The sequence below is a fragment of the Oryctolagus cuniculus genome, chromosome 4 (genome assembly GCF_964237555.1).
Source record: "Oryctolagus cuniculus chromosome 4, mOryCun1.1, whole genome shotgun sequence".
NCBI lineage: Eukaryota > Metazoa > Chordata > Mammalia > Lagomorpha > Leporidae > Oryctolagus > Oryctolagus cuniculus.
Window position 1 is genome coordinate 84,801,878 of NC_091435.1, and position 21,880 is coordinate 84,823,757.

General features: G+C 53.0%; 2 protein-coding genes and 1 long non-coding RNA gene across 12 annotated transcripts in view; 2 read left to right on the forward strand and 1 right to left on the reverse strand.

Moving 5' to 3' along the window:
• The window catches only part of LSG1 (large 60S subunit nuclear export GTPase 1), a 40,358-nt gene extending 38,346 nt beyond the window's left edge, over positions 1 to 2,012 (forward strand). For all 4 annotated transcript variants that reach the window (XR_001794699.3, XR_011387986.1, XM_002716520.5 and 1 more), the window contains one exon: positions 1,488 to 2,012. Coding sequence is in view for 2 of the 4 variants with exons in the window: in XM_002716520.5 (XP_002716566.2) it covers positions 1,488 to 1,667 (180 nt within the window). In the remaining 2 variants the exon portion in view is untranslated. The remainder of the gene's footprint in view (positions 1 to 1,487) is intronic.
• Positions 2,013 to 3,965: 1,953 nt separating this feature from the next.
• LOC138849314 (uncharacterized) lies at positions 3,966 to 17,425 on the reverse strand. Its single transcript, XR_011387991.1, has 3 exons — positions 16,861 to 17,425; positions 4,405 to 4,540; positions 3,966 to 4,227 (listed from the first exon to the last, which is right to left on the reverse strand). It is a non-coding gene; the product is annotated as an uncharacterized lncRNA (long non-coding RNA).
• The window catches only part of TMEM44 (transmembrane protein 44), a 40,509-nt gene continuing 35,201 nt past the window's right edge, over positions 16,573 to 21,880 (forward strand). For 6 of the 7 annotated variants that reach the window (XR_011387987.1, XR_011387988.1, XR_011387989.1 and 3 more), the window contains exons 1-3: positions 16,659 to 16,949; positions 19,521 to 19,647; positions 21,386 to 21,479. Coding sequence is in view for 3 of the 7 variants with exons in the window: in XM_070072342.1 (XP_069928443.1) it covers positions 16,807 to 16,949; positions 19,521 to 19,647; positions 21,386 to 21,479 (364 nt within the window). In the remaining 4 variants the exon portion in view is untranslated. Of the gene's footprint in view, positions 16,950 to 19,520; positions 19,648 to 21,385; positions 21,480 to 21,880 lie in introns of all 7 variants that reach the window. The other variant, XM_070072344.1, reaches the window with a different exon arrangement.

Here is a 21,880-nt window from a genome sequence, read left to right on the forward strand (position 1 = left end):
GCTTCTGTAAGCCGAGCCTCAGTTGGCTGCTCAGCTTCTTGGAGCCACAGAGGTAAGTGAGGCTACCCAGTTTCTTTCTGGAGTCATCGGTGGCTGGATGACAGTTTGTCGGCTTCCCTGAGCCTTTTTTGGCTGAGCTACTCAAGGCTGGTTGCTCTGTTGCTTTCTGGGGCCTAGGAAGTATAGGTGAGGCCACTGGCTGTTTCCAGGGCAGTAGTAGGGTAGTTGAAGCCATCTGTTTCTGGCGCTTCTGTAGGCCTAGCTGTCCAGGTGTGCCACCTGGTTCTTCCTGAGTCTTGGGAGCATTGACAGGGCCTCCTGGCTTCTTATGGGACTGGATCCCTGGAGCTTCTGGGAGCAGCTGCTTGGCTGTTTCATAGGACCCTAGATAAACAGGGTCTCAAGATGGCTCCATGTTGTAAGATCCAGGGGAGGGGAGGACACAGTGTGGGCTGGGCTCTTTCTCCAGAACAGTGCTCAGTATGGTATCCCAGTATGCTCCCCAAGCTGGGCTCAGAGCCTGTGAGGGCTGCAGGGTTCTCTGGGACAGATGCCTCCAGTGTCTGGTGTGAGTGGGGACTGCTGGGGGCCTGCTGCTACCCTTCCCCCACAATGAGACCTGGATGGAGTTCCTGGCATCCGGCTTCAGCCTAGCCCAGTTGGGGAGCGAACCAGCAGATAGAGGATATCTCTGACTCTCCCTGTGTCTTTGCCTTTCAAATAAAAAAGTATTTTTAAAAAAGTTTGTTGTGTCGAGTCAGTTTCTAGTTTTGGTTAAGGCAGGTTGAATTCTGATATCAAGATAGAGAATTCCAGAAAACAGCTAGTATCATGAGTCTAATTAACAAAGGATCTTCAAAAAGTTCATGATGGGACTGGCACTGTGGCGTAGTGAGTAAAACCACACTTGCAGTTCCAGCATATCCTATGGGCGCCGGTTTGAGTCCCAGCTGCTCCATTTCCAACCCAGCTCCCTGCTATGGCCTGGAAAACAGTGGAGGATGGCTTGAGTCCTTGGGCCCCTGTGCCCATGTGGGAGGTCTGGAAAAGCTGCTGGCTCCTGGCTTCAGATCAGCCCAGATCTAGCCGTTGCAGCCATTTGGGGAGTGAACCAGCAGATGGGATACCTCTCTCTCTCTTTGCCTCTGCCTCTCTGTAACTCTGCTTTGAAATAACGAAATCTTTAAAAAAAAAAAAAAGTTCATGAATACTTTGAAAGATCTATGCATAGAAGTGCGTTCATAGATGGTTTAGATGGCATTTGAAGTTATGGAGCTAAACTAAGTTGACAAGGGAGAAGAGGAAGGAAAGAGATGAACTGAAGACAGAATGCTGGGAGACTTAGGTACCAGATGGGGAAAGAAGGCCAGGAAAGAGATGGGACTCCACTGGGTGATCTCTCCTGCTGGTCCAGCGCACTGCTGTGCACAGCGCATCAAGGAGACAGCCTGCCGCCATCTCCAGTAACGTCTTCTCTTCTTCCCCAGGAGAATGTGAGAGCCTTGACCAAGGGAGTCCAGGCCGTGATGGGTTATAAGCCTGGGAGTGGCATGGTGACTGCAGCTACTGTGAGCTCTGAGAATGGGGCTGGGAAGCCCTGGAAAAAACATGGCAACAGAAATAAGAAAGAGAAAAGTCGTAGACTTTACAAGCACCTGGATATGTGAACCTGGGCTGCAACCGAAATGGATCTGCGTGGAGCAGGAGAGAACAGAGGCTGCTGCCTCCTGTGGAGCTCTTCTAGGACCCTGGCTGCACAGGATGGACCCTGCCCTGGGGTGCACAGCCACACCCAGTGATGTCAAGACGGAGGGGCACCTGGAAACACCACGTCCGCCTGTGGTCATCCGGAGCCGCAGAAACCCGCTCCTGTGGAAGGCTGGCCCCAGGATGAGTGAATGAGTGATGAATGGTGTCTGCCTGTGCATGTAGACACATGCTTACTAATTTGCAGTTTGAATTTTCTGAAAATATAATTAAATTAGCATTTTTTGGTGCTTTTGTTGCTTTAAGTAAATTGCCATTTGGATATTCCACATTCTTTTAACAGTCAATCTGCTGAAACATGACAGGTTTTTTTTCTTAAGATTTATTATTTGAAAGAGTTATCAAGGCAGATAGATCTTCCATACACTGGCTCACTCCCCAAATGGCTGCCAATCGCCAGGACTGGGCCAGACTGAAGCCAGGGGCCAGGAGCTTCTTCTGGGTCTTCCTCATGGGTGCAGGGGCCCAAACACCTGGGCCACCTTCTGCTCTTTCTCAGGCCATTGGCAGGGAGCTGGACTGGAAGTGGAGCAGCCAGGACTGGAACTGGCATCACAGGCGGCCCAGGTGGCAGCTTTAGCCACTATGCCACGATGCTGGCCCTGCAAGGGGATTCTTAATGCCTTCTGAAAAGCAGGGCCTAAGTCAGCGAGTTTTATACGAGTCAGTGATTCTTCACTCAAGGATTTGGTTTTCAAAGTGCATTCCAGGTCAGGGCTGAAGCAGGCGGGAAAGCTGCGAGGATTGTCGGCGCTGTGCAGCTCCCCTCTGTAGCGCCTGCCGCCCGTCATTCCCGGAGCATAGGAACGCGGGCAAACACCCATGGCAGAGGGGGGTCGAGCGCCTGCCTCTGACGGCGTGCTCTGATCTGTCCGCAGCAGCCTTTCAGGCCACAGGGACACGGCATGGGCTTGCAGTCTAAACTTTGCTTTTCGTGAGTCTTAACTGAGCTGTCCTTCACATCCCATGTACTTCACCAGTGTAAGATTAACAAGTCAGTGGTTCCCAGCATGTTCCTGGAATTGCACAGCCATCACCATGATTTTAGGACATTTTTCTCACCCCATACCCTGTAGCCATCAGTGCTCAATCTTCCCACCCCCTCAGCCCTTCCGACCACTCTGCTAGTTCCTCCATGGATAGATTTGCCGAAGCTGGACATTCCCTAGAAATGGGATACCCAGTAGTGATGGACTAGTAGAAACACCCTGCCTGCCCACCCACAGTGGGTACATTCTGCATGTGCCTCAAGACATCCTGGTGGAGGGGAGCCCCCGTTGCCCACTGCTAGGACCACCTCATTGCCTCCCTCTCGTCACACTCCCCTTTCTCCCGCCATTCCCTCCCTCCGCTTCCTGGAATTGCCTCCCAAATAAACTGAAGTCCTCTGCTCTGAATCAGGAACCCACACTGGAACACCCTGTATGGGGACTTTTTTTTTTTTTTTTTTTTTTTTTAAGATTTATTTATTTGAAAGAGTTACAGAGAGAGGTAGAGACAGGGAGAGGTCTTCCATCCTCTGATTCACTCCCCAAAAACTGGAGTTGAGCCAATGTAAAGCTGGGAGCCAGGAGCTTCTTCTAGATCTCACTCATGGGTACAGGGGTCCAAGGACTTGGGCCTTCTTCCACTGCTTTCTAAGGTGCATTAGCAGGGAGCTGGGTTGAACTGAAAGTCATGCCCATATGCAAAGCTGACGCTGCAGGCGAAGGAAGTTGAGGTTTTTATCCAAGAAGCCCAGAGCCACGTGCATGTTCTTGATAGGTGAACAGGACAATCTGACAGTGAGCCAGAAATCTACCTACTGCCCTGTGTTTTAATAGCCCTCTCCCCTCTGCAGTCTATGGAGAAGCCAGGGATATCATTCAAACCTTGCACCCTCAGTAACCATTTATTGTATGTTGTGTTCAGTGCACTGTGCACACTTGAGGGTGAAGCGGAAGACATACAAGGAGGAAAGAGCTTTTGTCCAGAGACTCTCCTGTGAAGAGGAAACAACAGTTTTGTGCATTCTAAAAGCAAAGGGATGGGGCTGTTCACTCTCACTGCTGTGTAGTAGTCTAGAGTGGCTATATTACAAGCTACCTGTTCTAAGAATGGTGCTGCCATAGGCGTTCTGATAGAACTGTGTTATGATGGAACTGGCCAGTAAGTGACCACACCCATATGTGGCTATTAAGCACTTGAAATGTAGCCAGTGTGATTGAGGAAGTGAATTTTTATTTTTATTTAAGTATTTTTTTAAAGATTTATTTATATTTATTTATTTATTTATTTGAAAGAGTTACAGAGAGAGAGAGGGAGAGAGAGGTCGTCCATCTGCTGGTTCACTCCCCAAATGACCATAACAGCCGGAGCTGCGCTGACCCAAAGCCAGGAGCCAGGAATTTCTTCCATGCGGGTGCAGGGGCCCAAGCACTTGAGCCATCTTCTACTGCTTTTCCAGGCCATAGCAGAGAGCTGGATTGGAAGTGGAGCAGCAGGGTCTTGAACTGGCGCCCAAATGAGATGCCGGCACTGCTGGTGGCAGCTTTACCTGCTACACCACAGCGCCTGCCCCTAAGTATTTTTAAATATAGACAACCACAAGTGACTAGTGGCTACCTATTGGCCAGCAGAGTTATTTATAATACACACCTTTAAGTGAACGCTGTGTGCATTTCTGTGGAGTGTGCTCTATGTAGTAGAATGTTCCGTCATAGGACCCGCAGATTTCAGCGTCAGAAGACCTCAATCAATCTTACTTCTTTTCCTTCCTCTTCCATATGGATCTCTATAGGAAACACAAAGAAGAAATATATCCCCTTCAGTCTCATCACTTTGATTTCACAGGGGCTGAAACTGAATTGTGTGTATAGAGATGAGCCTGAGACTCCAGTCTTGTGACCCTCACGGGAGGTCGTGGTGAGGTGGAGGAGACTGTCCCCGCTCAGTCTTTCCCACGTCTTTCTGAGCAGTGGGAACTCCCCCTGATGCCAGGGGCCTTGACCAGCACGTGGCTCACAGTTAACAAGCTCTCATTTGTGGAACTGCGGGAGAGGGGTGTGAAGGTGCTGGCATCAAACCGAAGTATCTGCACATCCACTTACATCTGCATCTTCTCAGTAGAGGTAAGTGAGATCCTCCATTCTGCTGCTGACTGCAGGTGCAGGGGCCTCCCGGGGTGTCATGAGTCTGCGTCTGAATACATTCTCCCTCCTCCAAGTGCATCCAGTGCCTGGGCAGATTCTGGGAAGTGCTCCTTGGTACTTAGGGGAAAGGCTGGTGAGGTCTGCGCCTGAGCCCCCGGGGAGCACCTGCCAGGACAAGTGCTCCCAGCTTGCAGGAACACAGCTGGACAGACTGACGTCAGCATGTCGTTTGCTCTTTTTCTATCCCTAATCTCAGCCTCTTATCTGCACTGTACCCTTCTCTATTCTTTTATCTAAATTACGAAGTGTGCTGAGTGGCTGCCATAGTATTTTTATAGTGTGCGGCTAACTGTTGAGTCCCTCCCAGGACAGAATAAAAACAAACTGTTTGGTTTGCATATTCTAGATAATGCAGTTGGAGTTGCCATGGCTGTTGTTGCAATGATTGGAAAACAGCAGCAACCGAAGGAAGATTATTTTAGAGAGTCATTTTGGGAAATGCATTTCAAAAAACCCAGTGTTTCTAACTCTGGTTTTAGGCACTTGCTGTCATTTCTCTGACTGAAATGGAGTTTTAAGTTTTATTTTCTTAGTTTCTCAGCTACCAGGGAATACAGAAGTAGAACAACTATTTTAGGAAAATAGAATAGGATTTGTTACCTTCAGGCAAGACATGTGCTATGTCTGCTGCCACTCAGTCTTCCCTAATACTTGGCTGTTATTTGTACACACTCTCTACAGACTTGAACCCAGCACTCTCATAACACTGTCTAGAGATCAATGCTTGTCAGACTCCGTGTGTGTACAGATGATCCATGTGTCTCGTTAAAACGCAGATTCTGATTCCTTAGGTCTCGTGGGGCCTAAGCCTCTGCATTTCTCACAAGTCCATGGGTCATGCTGATCCTGCTCATCCAGGGACCACACTTGAAGTCGCAAGCTTGGGGACATCCTCAGAAGGTAACTGCTAAAGGTTAACAACCACCAACTGCCACTTGACCCAGCAGCCAGAGGACAGAATGGTGAGAGGTGGATGGGGACCGGAGGGGTGGAATTCACATTGATCATGCGTATATCTCTTCCACTTCTAAAGTATGTGACTAACAGTACTGAAACACATAGAATGTCTTATATGAATTAATAAAACCTGGAGTGTTTAAGGGATTCTTGAGTCCATGTAATATTCAGAAAAAACAAAAACCAGGAAGACGAGGACTTTTATGCAAAGGAACCCTGGTCAGTAAATGTAGCAGTGGCGGAATTTCCACTTGGTGACCACCAGCGCAGTCACTGCCTCAGGAGGTCACCGTGGGAGCTGGAACCACTCCACCACGTGGGGAACTGGAGGGCCAGGCAATTGTGCAGCTTCACTCACCACTCAGTACAAACGGAAGGAAACAGGCTTTTCATAATGGAGAGATCTGGCAGACATCACCTTAAACAACTGACCGCAATCTGGCGTCCCCCACAGTGTCACAGCCTGACACCCTGTGCTGCCTGAGGTGGTGTGACAGGTGCGCACGGTGTCACCTTTGACATGCTGACCCCTCCTCAGCCTAATCGTGAGAGAACAGTTAGACAATTCCAGACCTGGGCTCAATGATCAAATGCTGGACTGGGGGAAGCCCCACTGCGTTGGTATCATTAGAACGGCTGAGTATGTTTTAATACGGATGACAGATTAGATCATATAGTGTCGGTACAGCAGACGTGTGATTGCATCACTCTCCTTGGAGACACACTGATGCATTAGGAGTTAAGTGGCAGGAACCTGTTGCACTATCAAATGGTTAAGAGTACAAGAAAAAACTAATGTGGCAAAATGTTAACAATTGCAGGACCTTATCTAACGTCTGGAAAGAAAGGTAAGCGTTCCTTCATTTTCTGTAGATCTGAAATTTTTCCAAAACACTTTGGGGGGGCGGGGGGTAAGGGGACACTAAGTATTCAGTAAAATACCAGCAGGGCTCTGGAGTCACGTAGTGGAGTAGAGAGAACTGGGCCAGGAGAGAGAAGCAAATGGTTGTCATGATAAGGAGAAATGCTGCTCCTGTCTCTGCGGGCGCTTTGCCAGCCACTGCCCTTCAGGAAGCAGTGTTCTCCAGCCCCCATGGTGGCACGCATAGACTCGGCAGGACGCTGGGCTCTTTCTGCAGCAAGAACTGATACTGCCTCTAAACAATTACTCAGATGCAAATATTCAAGTACTGTATTCTATGTAATCGGCTCTTAGAAGGTACATGGTCTCTTTCTGTCTCTCACTGTCTACTCTGCCTGTCACACAAAAAAAAAAAAAAAAAAAAAAAAAAAAAAAAAGAAGGTACATGGTCTCTCGAGGCTGCTGTTGCGGTGCAGTGGGTTAAGCCACTGCTTGCAATGCCAGCATCTCATATTGGATTCCATATTGGATTCTGCATCCAGTCCAGCTTCCTGCTAATGCTCCTGGTAAAGCAGCAGATGATGGCTCAAGTACCTGGGCCCCTGCCACCCAAGTGGGAGACCTGATAGGGTTCTAGAGTCCCGGCTCCAGCCTGCCTAGCCCAGGCTGTTGTGGCTATTCAGGAAGTGAACCAGTGGATGGAAGATCTCTCTCTCTCTCCCTTTCAAATAAGTAACTTTAAAAAAAATAATGTAGGGGGAAGGTGTTGCAGTACCACATCCCATAGTCAGAGTGCCAATTCAAGTCCAGCCTGCTCTGCTTCTGATCCGGCTTCCTGTTAACGCATCCGGGGAGGCAGCAGATGATGGTTCAAGTGCTTGGGTTCCTGCCACCCACATGGGAGTCTCAGATTGAGTTCCAGGCTCCTGGCTTTGCCCTGGTGTAGTCCTGGTAGTTGTGGGCTTTTGGGGAGTGAATTAGTGGATGAACAATCTCTCTCTTTTCTCTCCCTCTCTCTCTTGTCTCTCTGTGCCTTTCAAGTAGATGAAAATAAAAAATTTTTAAAGATTTATTTATTTATTTGAGAGGTAGAGTTACAGACTGAGAGGGAAAGACAGAAAGGTCTTCCTTCCGTTGGTTCACTCCCCAAAAGGCCACAATAGCCAGAGCTGCGCTGATCTGAAGCCAGGAACCAGGTGCTTCTTCCGGATCTCCCATGTGGATGCAGGGGCCTAAGCACCTGGGACATCTTCTGCTTTCCCGGGCCACAGTAGAGAGCTGGATTGGAAGAGGAGCAGCCAGGACTAGAACCAGTGCCCATATGGGATGCCAGCACTGCAGGCGGAGGATTAACCTACTGCGCCACAGTACCGGCCCCAACAAAAATATTTTTTAATGCGGGGCTTTCCTTGTAGTCACATTTCAATGTCTGTCAATTGCATTGCCCTCTCGCAGTTTCTAAGCATCATAAAGTGTGTGAATTGTGGCAATCAGATGTTACAAATGAGGAACACGGTGAGGGAACAAAGTAAAGACCCCTTCACGGGGCCACACAGGGAGTTGCTGAGAGTCCAAGGTACAGCTGAGACCCCAACAGTCCTGCCACCTGTTCAGTCCCGGCACCCCAGCGTGTCCACCACAGGGTTGGTTAGGACTGGAAAAAGCCATGACTTCCAGATGCATTCTCCTGGAATCTACTCCCTTGGGCGAGTCCACCAGTCCAGCGCAGACTTGTCTTGAACATTGCTCTGTGAGTAGCAGCCACAAGCCGCTCCTCCAAGTAATGCATTTTACTCTGGAAACGGTGCACTTGCAGAGAAAGCTCGGGAGCTGCTGGCCGGTGCGCCCCCAGGCGCCTGGGATTTCTGGCCGCCACTCCTGAGGGCTGCCTGCCCGCTGGCTGCGGCCCTGGCTCCTCCGCAGGACAATGCACGAGTCGCACTGCCTCTGCCAACAGGAAATGCCTGTAGCAGTGACGTGACGCACAAGTGCTACGGTCCCCGTGTTAGCTTTTCTTTTTGGCCAACTCTGAACCATGGCCAGAGCGTTATCTTTGACCAACTCTGGGCAGCTGCCAGACCTCCAAGGACTCTGGAAAAGGAGCTGATTCACTTCCTGAGGCCTGGCCACGCACAGAGCCCCTGTGGGGGTACTGGGAGGTGTTGGTGAAAAGATACAACACTAAGAGTCCCCTAGAGATGAGGTCCTGCTGCCCTCATGACTGGGCTGCAGGCTCTGTCTCTCTGTCTCTCACCTCCTCGCCCACCTGAGCCGCAGCCCCTCTGCTATTTGCCTTTCTCCACAGGCCTATCTCTTCCCACCTCTAAGAGAGCCTTCGCAGGGCTGCCCCTTTCTTGATAAAATTCTGAATAGTTTTGGTACAGAAGGGAAATTCCTCAACATAACAGAGGTCATTTATGGCAAAACCCACAGCCAGCATCAGAATTCACGGGCAGAAACCGAAAGCTTTTCCTCTAAGAACCAGTACAAGGCGAGGACGCCCAGTCTCGCTGCTTCCGCTCAGTGCAGCACTGGGAGTGCCGGCAGGGCAATCAGACAAGAAACAGAAACGTAAGGTTCCAAGAAGGAAAAGTGCCTCTAACTGAAGATAACGTATCCTATATGTAGAAGACTCCACCAAAAAAACTGTCAGAGCCAAGAAATTAATTCAATAAAGTTGCAGGATATAAAATCAACCTATAAAAATCTGTGGCGTTTCTACACATCATGACCAAGTCAAAAAAGAAATGAAGAAAACAATCCCATTTACAGCAGAGTTTAAAAAAAAAAAAAAGGAGTGATTTAACCAAGGAGACAGAAGGCCTGTCTACCGAAACCTGCCTACTGAGAAGGCTGATGAAAGAGACTGAAGAGGGCACAAGTGGACAGAAAGATAATCTGTGTCCATGGATGGAAGGGTACTGTTAAAATGCCCGTAACGACAGAACGCAAATCTCCATCAAAATCCCAAAGGCATTCTTCACAGAACTAGGGTGAAAAATCCTAAAATTCTTATGGCCCTACAAAAGACCCTGACTAGACAGAGCAGTGTGAGAAAAACAAAAGTTGCAGGTATCACACTTCCCTATTTAAAGTGATACTACATTGATTATTGGTTAGAGCCCTTGTCTACACCAGCAGAAAAGTGGTCTTTCTACTTTTAACTTGTTGAACTCAGGATGGCACTGTGGCGTAGCGCATAAAGCTGCTGCCTGCTATGTCGGCATCCTATGTGGGCGTTGGTTTGAGTTCCAGCTGCTCCACTTCCCATCTAGCTTCCTGCTAATGACCTGGGAAGTCAGCCAAGAATGGCCCACTGTGGGTATTTGGGGAGTGAACCAGCAGATGGAAGTGCTCTCCTCCCCTCCCCCGCCCCGCCCCGCCCCGACTCTGTAACTCTACCTTTCAAATAAATAAATCTTAAAAAAAAAAAAAGTGTTGAACTCTTCATTTAATGGAGGATTACGCCTGTGATTATAAAGTAAATTAAAAATGTTATCGTTGGGTCCGGCACTGTGGAGTAGTAAGTTAACACCCTGGCCTGAAGTGCCAGATTCCCATATGGGCATCAGTTCAAGACCCAGCTGCTCCACTTCCGATCCAGCTCTCTGCTGTGGCCTGGGAAAGCAGTAGAAGATGGTCCAAGTCCTTGGGCCCCTGCACCCGCATGGGAGACCCAGAAGAAGCTCCTGGCTCCTGGCTTCAGATCTGCACAGCTCTGGCTGTTGCAGCCAATTGGGGAGTGAACCAATGTATGGAAGACCTCTCTCTCTCTCTCTCTCTCTCTCTCTCTCTCTCTCTGCCCCCCCCTTCCCTCCCTCCCTTCCTCCCTCCCTTCCTGCCTCTCCTCTCTCTGTGTAACTCTGACTTTCAAATAAATAAATAAAAGTGTTATCGCAAAAATTAAAAGGAAGGATGAGAAAGGAAAGTGTTATATTGTCTTAGAATTGCATCTATTGCGCCAGCCCTGGTGAACTCATTTTCAACAAAAGCACTCAAAGACACAACGAGGAAAGGATAGTCTCTTCAACAAATGGTGCTAGGTAAGCTGTATTTCCACTCTTTTTTTTTTTTTTTTTTAAGAGAGAATTATTTATTTGAAAGGCAGAGTTAGAGAGAGAGATTGGGAGAGACAGGTTTTCCATCTGCTGGTTCACTTCCCAAAGCCAGGAACTTCATTCAGGTCTCCCACATGGGTGGCAGGGACCCAGGCACTTGTCATCTGCTTTCCCAGGTGCATAAGCAGGGAGCTGGATCAGAAATGGAGCGGCCAGGACTCGAACCAGTGCTCATATGGGATGCCGGTGTCATAGGCATCAGCCTAATCTGTGGTGCCACAAAGTCAGCCCCTGAATTTCCACTTTCAAAGAAATAATGCTGAACCCTTATCTTACACTACAGACAAAAACGAACTCAAAATGGAGAAAAGCCCTAAATGGGACCTGAAACCATCAAACTCCTGGAAGAAAATGAAGGGGAGAAACCCTTGCTATTGGCTTTGGCACTGAAATCTTGACTATCACAACAAAACCTCAGGCTGTAAAAGCAAAAACAAATGAGACTACCTCGACCTCAAACACTTCCATACAGCAAAGGAAACCATCAACAAAATGAAAAGGCAATCCACACACTGGGGAAAGTATCTGCAAGCTGTGCATCAGATGAGGTGTTCACATTTAAGATATATAAAGAACTCATACAACTCAATAGCAAGAGAATGCATAACCTGATTTAAAATGAGGCAAAGGATTTGAATAGATATTTCTCAGAAGACAACATAAGCACGGCCACCGAGCGTATAAAAAGGTGCTCAGCACCACTGACCATCAGGGGAATGTAAAACTGAACCACTGTGCGACGCCACCTCAGGGCCATCAGGAGAGGTGCTCTCGCAAAGACAAGAAGAGCTGGCGTGGCGTGCAAAGGGAAAGCCTGCACACTTGTGGTGGGACACCGTGTATGCGGCCATTGTGGGAAACAGTACGGAGGGTCCCCAAGAAATTAAAGAAACTTCCACGTGACCTGGCAACTCTTCTTCCGGACACACCCAAAAGATAGGCAACCACCGCCCCGTAGAGACACCTGTACTCCCTCGTTCCTTGTGGCGTTTTTCACAATCGAGGAGATTATGGGTTATCTGAGTAGGTCATAAATGGAATCGTAGGGGTCCTTGCAAGAGGGAGAGATGGGCAAAGATGTGACCCGCGCAGAAGAGAAGGCAAAGTGACCATGAAGGCAGAGACTGCTGGCAGCCACTGGCAGCTGCAAGAGGCAGGACAAGGAGCAGCCTCTGCACCCCCACCCCCACCCCCAGCAGGAGTGCAGCTCTGCTCACACCTGTGTCTTGGTCCAGTAACACTCATCTCAGACTCTAGGCTTACAAAACTGTTGAGGGGAGGGGAGGCCTGGTGCTGGGGCACCACGGGTTAAAGCCCCAGCCTGCAGCGCCAGCATCCCATATGGGTGCTGGTTTGAGTCCCAGCTGCTCCACTTCTGATCCAGCTTCCTGCTGAGAAAGCCGTAGAAGATGGCCCAAGTGCTTGGGCCCCTGCACCCATGTGGGAGACCCAGAAGAAGCTTCTGGCTCCTGACTTCAGATCGGCTCAGCTCTGGCCATTGTAGCCATTTGGGGAGTGAACCAGTGGATGGAAGACCTCTCTACCTCTCTCTCTGTAAGTCTTTGAAATAAATAAAATAAATCTTTTCTAAAAATAGTTTGAGGGACTCACTTCTGCTGTTTTAAGCCACTTCAGTGCGTGGTAATTTGAGACAGCAGCCACAGCAAACCAAGGACTCCTGTGCAGAGCACCGGCTCTGGTTGTTCTGCCTTTTGACAGGTGGACTGGTTCCGACTAGACCCATGGGTCGCACTGCCCAGCTGCTCAGGCAGGGGGCTCTCGGGAAAGGACTTACTCTCTTAGACTAACAGCCTTCAGTCCTGGTTCCTTTCCTCCAAAGGGACCCGTAACTGAATTTCCAGAAGACTATCAGACTTTTGTGTTGGGTGGGTGCACATGTTCAGATTTTTCAAGGGTGAAGGTTTTTGTTTTTGTTTCAGATTTTTTAAGAGGTCACAGAAATTTTTTTTTTTAAAGATTTATTTATTTGAAAGAGTTTCACAGAGAGAGAGGAGAGAGAAGTCTTCCATCCACTGGTTCACTCCCCAGATGGCCACAACGTCTGGAGCTGCACTGATACAAAGCCAGGAGCCAGGAGCTTCTTGCAAGTCTCCCACTCAAGTGCAAGGGCCCAAGGACGTGGCCATCTTTCACTGCTTTTCCAGGCCATAGTAGAGAGCAGGATCAGAAGAAGAGCAGCTGGGACTCAAACCAGCAGCCATATGGGATGCCGGCACTGGAGGTGGCAGCTTTATCCACTATGCCACAGTGCTGGCCCCATAGAAAATTTTAAGAACCATTTTTCTGGGGCCAGCACTGTGGCACTGCAGGTTAAAGCCCCGGCCTGCAGCACTGGCATCCTATATGGGCACAAGATCAAGTCCTGGCTGCTCCTCTTCTGATCCAGCTCCCTTCTACTGTGCTGGGGAAAGCAGCAGAAGATGGCCCAAGTGCTTGGGCCCCTGCACCCGTGTGGGAGACCCGGAAGAAGCTTCTGGCTCCTGGCTTCGGATCAGCTCAGCTATGGTCATTGCGGCCATTTGGGGAGTGAACCAGCGGATGGAAGACCTTTTTCTGTCTTCACGTCTCTCTAACTCTTTTAAATAAATAAAATATTTTTTAAAAAATAACCATTATTCTAAGAAAAAACAGTTGAGGTACATAAACTTGGTCCAGGGTATGTGAGGAGGAACAAATTGATTAAAAAAATATTTTTTGGCCGGCATCGCGGCTCACTAGGCTAATCCTCTGCCTTGCGGTGCCGGCACACCGGGTTCTAGTCCCGGTCGGGCACCGGATTCTGTCCCAGTTGCCCCTCTTCCAGGCCAGCTCTCTGCTGTGGCCCGGGAGTGCAGTGGAGGATGGCCCAAGTACTTGGGCCCTGCACCCCATGGGAGACCAGGAGAAGTACCTGGCTCCTGCCATCGGATCAGCACGGTGCGCTGGCCGCAACGCACCAACCGCGGCGGCCATTGGAGGGTGAACCAACGGCAAAGGAAGACCTTTCTTTCTGTCTCTCTCTCACACTGTCCACTCTGCCCATCAAAAAATAAAAATTAAAAAATATATTTTTTAAATGTATTTGTTTGAGAGGTCAAGGGCTCCCCATCTGTTGGTTCGCTCCCCAGCTGTCCACAGCTGGGAGCCGGGAACTCGATCCAGGACTCCCCATGGGTGGAGGAAGCTGACTACTTGGGCCATCAGTCTTGTCTCCCAGGGCCTGCGTTGGCAGGAGCCAGGGGCGGGCATCAAACTGAGGCACAGCAACAGGAGACATGCGTGGTGTCTTCACTGCAGGCCGATCCACCGTGGAGCAACTCTGAGGTGCAGGCCCGGTCTCTGGGGGCTCACGCTAACCTGAGAGAGGGGAGACGCCCTAGACAGCGGCTCAAATTAACTGTGGTTCGGTCAGCGGAGGGCACAGCTCTCCGTGCTGTGGCGACAGCATCACTAGGGTGATCACTGGAGCCCAGGACCCAGGCACTCCCTGGCCGGCGTCTGAGGGAAGCAGAGGCCTCCCGGACGGACGCAGCACAGGCGTTTCCGCCCTGAGCACCTTCAGTGGGGCAGGCCTGGCTCAGCCACCTGAAACCTGCACCACCTGTTGAACCCTCTAACCATGCTCTCACCGGTTCCCATTCCTGTCACTCCATCCTCGTCATCTGAGTAGCTCAAGTTGGCCTCTTTACCGTTACTTGTTCCCTTGCTATGCAATGTGAGCTCCAGGAGGGCAGGTACCCTGTCTGTTCCTCTCAACCACGTGTCCCCAGCTCCCAGTTCAGGGCCCGCACCTGGTCCATGCAGGCTGCTGTAGCAACGCAGCTCAGGCTGGGTGGCTTGCCAGCAGCAGAACTGAGCATGCTCTGCTCTGCAGGCTGCCCGTCCGAGACCAAGACACTGGCAGGCCTGGTGTCTGGGTTCCGGTTTGCAGAGACTTCTGGCTGTGTCTCCTGCCCTCCTGATGCAGTCACCCCTCAAGGGCCCCTCTCCTGATACTGACAAGCTGGCGATTAGGCTTCAGCCTGTGGGGTTTGAGGGGACACAACATTCAGACCACAGCAAAGCCCGACATACCATAGAGCACTCATTTCTCCCATGAGTGGTCGTAACTTTTAAAAATACAGGAATTGGGGCTGGCCACTTGGCACAGCGGCGTAAGTTGCCTCTGCGGATGCCTGCATCCCAGATCAGAGTGCCAGGCTCCTCCCCTTTCGATCCTGCTTCCTGTTGATGTGTACCCTGGGGGACACCAGCAGATGCCTCAATTACGTGGGGTCCTTCACGTGGGAGACCTGGTTGGAGTTCTGAGCTCCTGGCTTCAGCCTGGCCCAGCCCTGGCTGTTGTGGGCATTTAGGGAGTCAAGCCGTGGATGGAAGATCTCCCTGTCTCTTTTTAAAATAAATTGAAAATAAAAGTCTTGAAAAATACTTTTTAAAAGTATGAACCCATAAAACAGTGTGTCCACTTTGGAGAATGGTCTTGGAAGTCCCTAGGAAGGTTAATAAACATGGTGTCAGCATATGACCCAGTCATTCCACTCCACGGCATGTACCCAAGAGAAATGGAAACCCGTGTGCACACAGAGGCTCACAGACAGATGTCCCACAGCAGCAGGACTCCTGAGAGCCAAAGGGTGACAGCTGGCGGAGGAACGGAACGTGGTCCACGCACAGTGTGTGAATCTCCGGCCATCAAAAGGCGTGAGGCACAGACGCCTCCTGCAGCATTGACTGGCCCAAAAGCACCAGGCTCAGTGACAGCAGTAGTCACCCAAGGGACACCACGGGAAGACTCCATGCGTATGGAGCCGGAATGGGGGGGTCCAGGAGACACAGGGTGCACGTGCGATTCCCAGGCTTGGAGCCTTGACAGGTGGTGGAGGTGAACAGCCTACGAGTAGAGTCGATTCTGAGGGGTGGGTGATGAAAGTGTTAGTGGCGCGGCTGCACAGCTCCACAGAGACTAAAAACCCCTGAACTGTCCACTTTGAAAGGGTGAACACCGCAACGCTGTTTGCGAACAGTGAAATGAGAGTCGTGTCTTGCTTTCAGCACACCAAAATCAGTAAGCAACATTTTAAGTGATAATGACAATAATAGTGTGTCTTCACGGAAAAACAGCACGCGCCCGGATTTGGGGCGTGGCGGGGCGGTGGGGTGGGGTGGGGGGGTGGAGGATTCCAAAGACCCCGGCTCCCGGGGCTGCGGGGCGCGGTCTGCGATCCCGGCTCCCGGGGCTGCGGGGCGCGGTCTGCGATGGCGTCCGAAAGCCCGGCTTGGGTGACGGGATGCGGGCGGACGGTGCCCCCGACCACTTCAGAGGGGGACGAGAGGCAGATGTCGGGACGACCCGGTCCTCGGCTCGTTGGCTCCTTCCTTCCTGGCCCCTGCCCCGGTCCCACGGAGCTGGGGGCCCGCAGGCGCAAGGGTGTGTGTGTATTGTGTGGCTGAGGGAGCGCGGGGAAGGGGAAGGGACTAAGTGCCAGGCTGCGGCCGGCAGCGGCCCGCCCAGCTCCGGCCCCGCGGTTTGGGAGTGGGTGACCGCGAAGGGGCCGTGGGAGCCGGCGCCGCCGCACCCGTGTCGGGCCGGGGGCCGCAGCCTTTGTGCGAAGGCCGCTTCCGGCTCCCGCCGCTGGGGGGCGGCCTCTGCCCCGCCGACCCCCGACAATAGCGAGAGGGCTGGGAAGCCGCGCGGTCCCGGAAACTTTTCCCCGGTGCCTTCGCCGCCGCTGCCTGCGCCCGGGAGCGCGGAGCGGGCGCGCCCATCTCGGCCCGCGCCCGGTGCGCTCGCCGGGGCCGCGGGGGCCGCGGGGGTGCAACGCGGCCCCGCAGAAGGGGGCGCGGGACGGCGGCGCCCGGGCTGTCCGCGGCGAGTCTTGGCCACGCGGGCGGCTCGGCACAGGGCCGGGCCATGGGGGAGGTGCCCAGCTCCGCGCCCGCGCCCGCGCTCTGGGACTGGGAATACCTGGACCGCTGCTTCGCCCGCCACCGCGTCTGCATCTCCTTCGGCCTCTGGATCTGCGCCGCCTCCTGCTGGATCGCCGCCCACGCGCTGTAAGGGTCCCCGGGCCCGCGGCGCGCTGTGGAGTGGGGGGAGGGCGTTGCTCCCTCGTGGAGACCCGGAGGAAGCGGCGGATCGCGGGGGTGGACGGGGCAACCCAGTTGCAGGATCGCAGCGAGCACTTCTCTGTAAACTGAAGTCGGATACTTAGCCGGATTCCACGCGCCGGGAGGCTGGGCTGTGAGCCAACACGAGGAGGCTGGGTGGTGCAGTGGATAGGGCCCTGGACTGGAAACCACGGGTCCTGTGTCCTATTGTCAGCTCTTTCCCTGTGACTCGCTGGGCAAGTTATACAACCTTTGGGCCTCCTGTGACCGGGGATAATACCTTATAGGATAAATGGAAGGCTTAAATGGCAGTACCTGCAAAACACTTAATAAGTGCTTGTTAAACATCGCTCCTGTTGATACAACTATGCCATTAACCCTGGGAGACCTCCCCCTGTCCTCTCAATTTGCCCAAGGCCTTCTTAACTGGGAAGGGGTGTGGCAACGCCCTGACTCTGGCCACAGCCTTTGCTGCACCTGCAGTGGGTTGGCCAAGTGCTCCTCATAGCCTGGGCTGTAGGGGTGAGCTCTTCAGTTGCAGAAATCCACAAGGCAATGCCCAGTATGGTGCCACCTAAGTGTTCCCTGGAAGGGAGAGAGGACCAGCACCTTGGCACCCGGTGGGCAGTCCCTGATGGTGTTTCAAAGTGCAGTGACTGGAGCATGAATAAAGACACCTGGAACAGTCCCTGTGGGCCAGCTGTGGCACTTTTTTTTTTTTTTAATTTGAAAGGCAGAGTTACAGAGAGGCAGAAGCAGAGAGAGAGAGAGAGAGAGAGAGAGGTCTTCCATCCACTGCTTCACTCCCCAGATGGCTGTAATGGCCAGAGCTGCGCCAGTCCAAAGCCAGGCACCAAGAGCTTCTTCCGGGTCTGCTTCATGGGTGCAGAGGCCCAAGGACTTGGGCTGTCTTTCCTAAGCCATAGCAGAGAGCTGGCTCAGAAGTGGAGCAGCCTGGACTCAAACCAGCGTACATATGGGATGCCGACACTGCAGGCAGTGGCTTTACCCACTACGCCACAGCGCCTGCCCCCAGGTGTGGCATTCATTAACTCCTTCTGGCCTGGCCTGGCCCAACCCTGGGAGATAGGTGCTAGTGCTCCCCATCTGCTGAGGAGGCGCACTCAGGGTCTGAGGGGTTAAATGACTTGGCCGAGTGAAAGGAAAGAGCAAAAGCCCCGACCCTATTAAAGGGGCAGGCTTGTCAGGGTTAAATTCCGCTGGTCCCAGGGTGGACTGCAGGTGCATCGTCACCCTCTGCGGTCAGCACTGCCAGGCCCGGCACAGCTGTGGAATCTCAGGCCTGGACAGGTTAACCAGCCGGCCAGCCTGAGAACCAGCTCTGCTTCTTCACCCTGCCTGGCGCTGGACATACCTGCTTGTTAGGGGACCTCGCTGGCCCTGACTGTCCCCTTATCTTTGTAAGTGGTGTAGGGGCTGCACTGAAGTCATCCGTGACCCCTGGCCCCTGGGAGCTGAGGAAACGCTGAGAGCGACGGATGCAGAGCGAAAATGCCACCCATGAGGCCAGAGACCTGCCGTCCACTCAGCTGAGCTCCGGGGGCCGGGCGTTCTCTTCTCTCAGAAGAGTGGTGGAAAGCACTGATGCTCCTCTGGCCCCACTCCGAGTTTCTCATTGGAGAGTCTTCACTCTTGGGCCTTGAGCTGCTTTCAGGAGTCCAGGTTGATGTTCCCAGTGGGAGCTGGGAGCGCAGACGGAGCTCGAGCGGTCAGGTGGGGAAGTGACTAGGGACCCAGTAGCCTCCGTGCTCATCCTGTGTTCCCCGGGCCGGCGCTCAGAACCAGTGCTACTGGTGTGGAGTGAGCACAGCCCCTGGTTAAAGGAAGCTAGGGCGGCCACGATTGTGCCTCAGTTTCTCCGTAGGCATGAAGCCGGGAGACATATACCATGAACCACCGCTGAGTTCCAGTCCATGGTGCTGACAGAAGAGCTTGGGCCCCTCCGGCCCGCCTGCCCTGCCCACGCGTGCCTGTTCCTGGGTGTGTGCGGAGTCTGGAGGAAGGCTGGCAGCGGGGGCTCAGGGGGAGGTCAGCTCCCAGCTCTCCCCGCGTGTGAACAACGTGCTTAGCTTGGACCCAGGCCAGCAGAAGCCGTGCCGCCCCCACCGCGTGTGCGGATTGAAAGGATCTCACTTTCATTTCAGACAAACAAGGTGCCTCTTGGATACCGACGGGCAGCTCCGCAGTGACCTGCAGTGGCCAAGCTACTTTCCTAACCCCCCTATTTCCCTTTCGAAGAAAAAAATAGATCCAGCCTGGCAGCTAGGCTGTGCGCGCAGGTGCTGGCTCCGCAGCCGGAGCCGGCCTGGTCTGGAGGAGGAAGGTCTGTCTTCCTCGTGGCAAAGGCGGTGTCCTCACCTTTCATGAGCTGTGGCTCCTGCCATGGCCAGGGACCAAGTTCAAAACCACCTGCTGAACCCCCGGGGTGGGGATGGGGGAGTGCTTTCCAGGCACCTGCTCGGGCCTGTGCCCAGCCTCACACCCTTGTCCCCCCAGGCTGCTCTACCTGCGATGCACAAGGAGAGGCAGACGGGAGCAGTCGGCGCTGTGTGCTGCGTGCTGCCTCCTGGCCAGCCTGTGCGACACCGTCGGGGCCGTCCTGGCCAGACAGCTCACCATCCAGGTATGTTGGCGCTGAGACCAGCGCAGGCCTGGCTTTCCTTTCTCGGCTGCAGCCATCCTGGCTCCTGTCCTGTTCCTTCAACATTCGAGGCACAGTTCAGTCTCAGGGCCTTGCCCTGGGGGTCTTTCTGCCCCCTTCCGATGCTGCTGAGCCTTCATCCGCATGGTTCCCCACTCACCTCCGTCCTTCTCCGCTCAGGAAGCCTTGCCTGTGTGAGATCATGCTGCGCCTCTTCTGCGAGCACTCTGGGTCACCTGTTCCTGCTCGGTTTCCCACGCTTACCCTGACACTCGGTGCTCTTTACTTTTGTCTGTGAACCCCACCGGCATGCTGGCAGCACCATGAGGGCGAGGACTTTCATCACTGCTGTCCCCCGTCACCTGAAGCAGCACACCACGCACGCTCGATGACCCTGCCGTTGCTCTCACCATGTTTAGAGCCCCGAGCGCCCCCAGCTAATGTAGCACTGCCTGGATCCCGCCCCGGGTGGCAGCGCAGGCTTTGGAGCAAGTGAGAAGCAGTTTCATGTTTCCCAAAAGTCCATGAACCTTAACAGAACAGTCCTGTCCCAAAACACACATCCCCAGGAAATCTTGGTGGGCCTCCCTGCAGAGGCATCCATGGGGCTTGTCGTGCCCTTGTGCCCAGCCCTGCAGATTTGGAGAGTTCTGGACTCTGCTTGTGCAGTAGCTTCTCAGAGGCAGGTCATTCCCGTTGGCTGATAGGATATGATAAGGGCCAGCCTAAGCCCAGTAACAACACCTGACATTGATTAAAAACTTGACTCCATACTTGGTACTAAGGACCTTGCATGTGTTGATGTCTTATACCCTGAGAGCACTCCCCCAGGGGCAGGTGTATTCCTTCTCCTTGTCCTTGTTTCACAAGTTTGGAAACTCCAACGGAAAGGGGTTAAACGTTCAGAACTTGCCTGAAGTCATCCCTCCTCCCCCAAGTAGCAGTGCCAGGATGCAAACTCCAGACACCTGCTCTTGACCTCTGACTCCGCTGGTGCCCGTGCAGGGAGTGTGCGCGCCTCTGGCCCAGGAGCTTTCCTAGTGCTGTCCCCAGTGAGCCGCCTGATGGCCTTTGGGAGGTACTGGTGGTGTTGGGCCTCTTGACCAATGAAGAAGCTGAGGCCAAAGTCACACAGCGTAGACTCTTCCCGCAGTGGGAAGCGGAAGGCAGAGTTCTCTTCTCACCTCCGCCAGTGGGCCTCCATATAGCTTTGTATCAGACACTTACTTATTTTTTATTTTCATTGTATTTGAGAGACACAGAGGCGGGGATAGAGAGAGACAGAGAGATAGATCTTCCATCCACTAGTTTACCCCCACCCAGAAATTCCCACAACAGCCCTTGCATGGCCCAGAACTTCGGGTCTTCCCTGTCGCTAGCAAGGACCTAAATCCCTGAGCCATCGTCTGCTGCTTTCCACATTAGCAGGAAGCTGAGTCAGAGCAGAGCCAGACTCAGACCAGGTCCCCCGATGTGGAATGCAGCATCACACGTGGCGTTTCAGCCACTGCACCAGACGCGCACCCAGGATCACGCACCCAGACACCCAGATGGAGATGATAACGGCCCCTTCCCGGCTTGGTGGGAGGCGCCACCTCGCAATGCATGTGGAGGTGCTGCATCGGTGTGATGCCTAAGGGGGAGGGGACCCAGGTGACAGGCGCTGGATGGCCTGGAAAAGACGCTGGGACACCAACGCTCCACTTCCCTTTGCTCCCAGGTTTTCACTGGTGCCTACCTAGCAGCCATTGATTTAGCGAACTTCGTGTTCATTCTCTTCCCAGTCTGCGGATCCAAGGTCAAGTCTCATTCGGGTGAGTGTGTGGCCGTCTGTCCCTAGCTTCATCCACCCGTTCATTCATGGGAACCCTAAGTGCCTGCTCCTCATCACGCCCTGAGCCAAGCCCTTGCCAGGCACTGAAGAATGAATGTGGCCCCGACCTCAGCCCAGGGCCCTAAACAGTCAAGCTGCTGGCTCGGGAGTGTGGGCACGTGGTGGGCTACCAGAGGCCGGGAGGGGGCTGCAGGTTTCAGAGAAACACATGATAGCGGACTGCAGGCAAGGATGTTCCAGGCGCACGAAGGCCAAAAAGGGAGGCTGGGGTGTGGCTTTGGGGGTTGATCAGTGATAATTTAGCCTGCAAGTCTGGGGTGGGCAAGCAGAACCCCATGACTTCTGGACGCCAGGAATAGGCACAGACCATGGCAGCCAGGG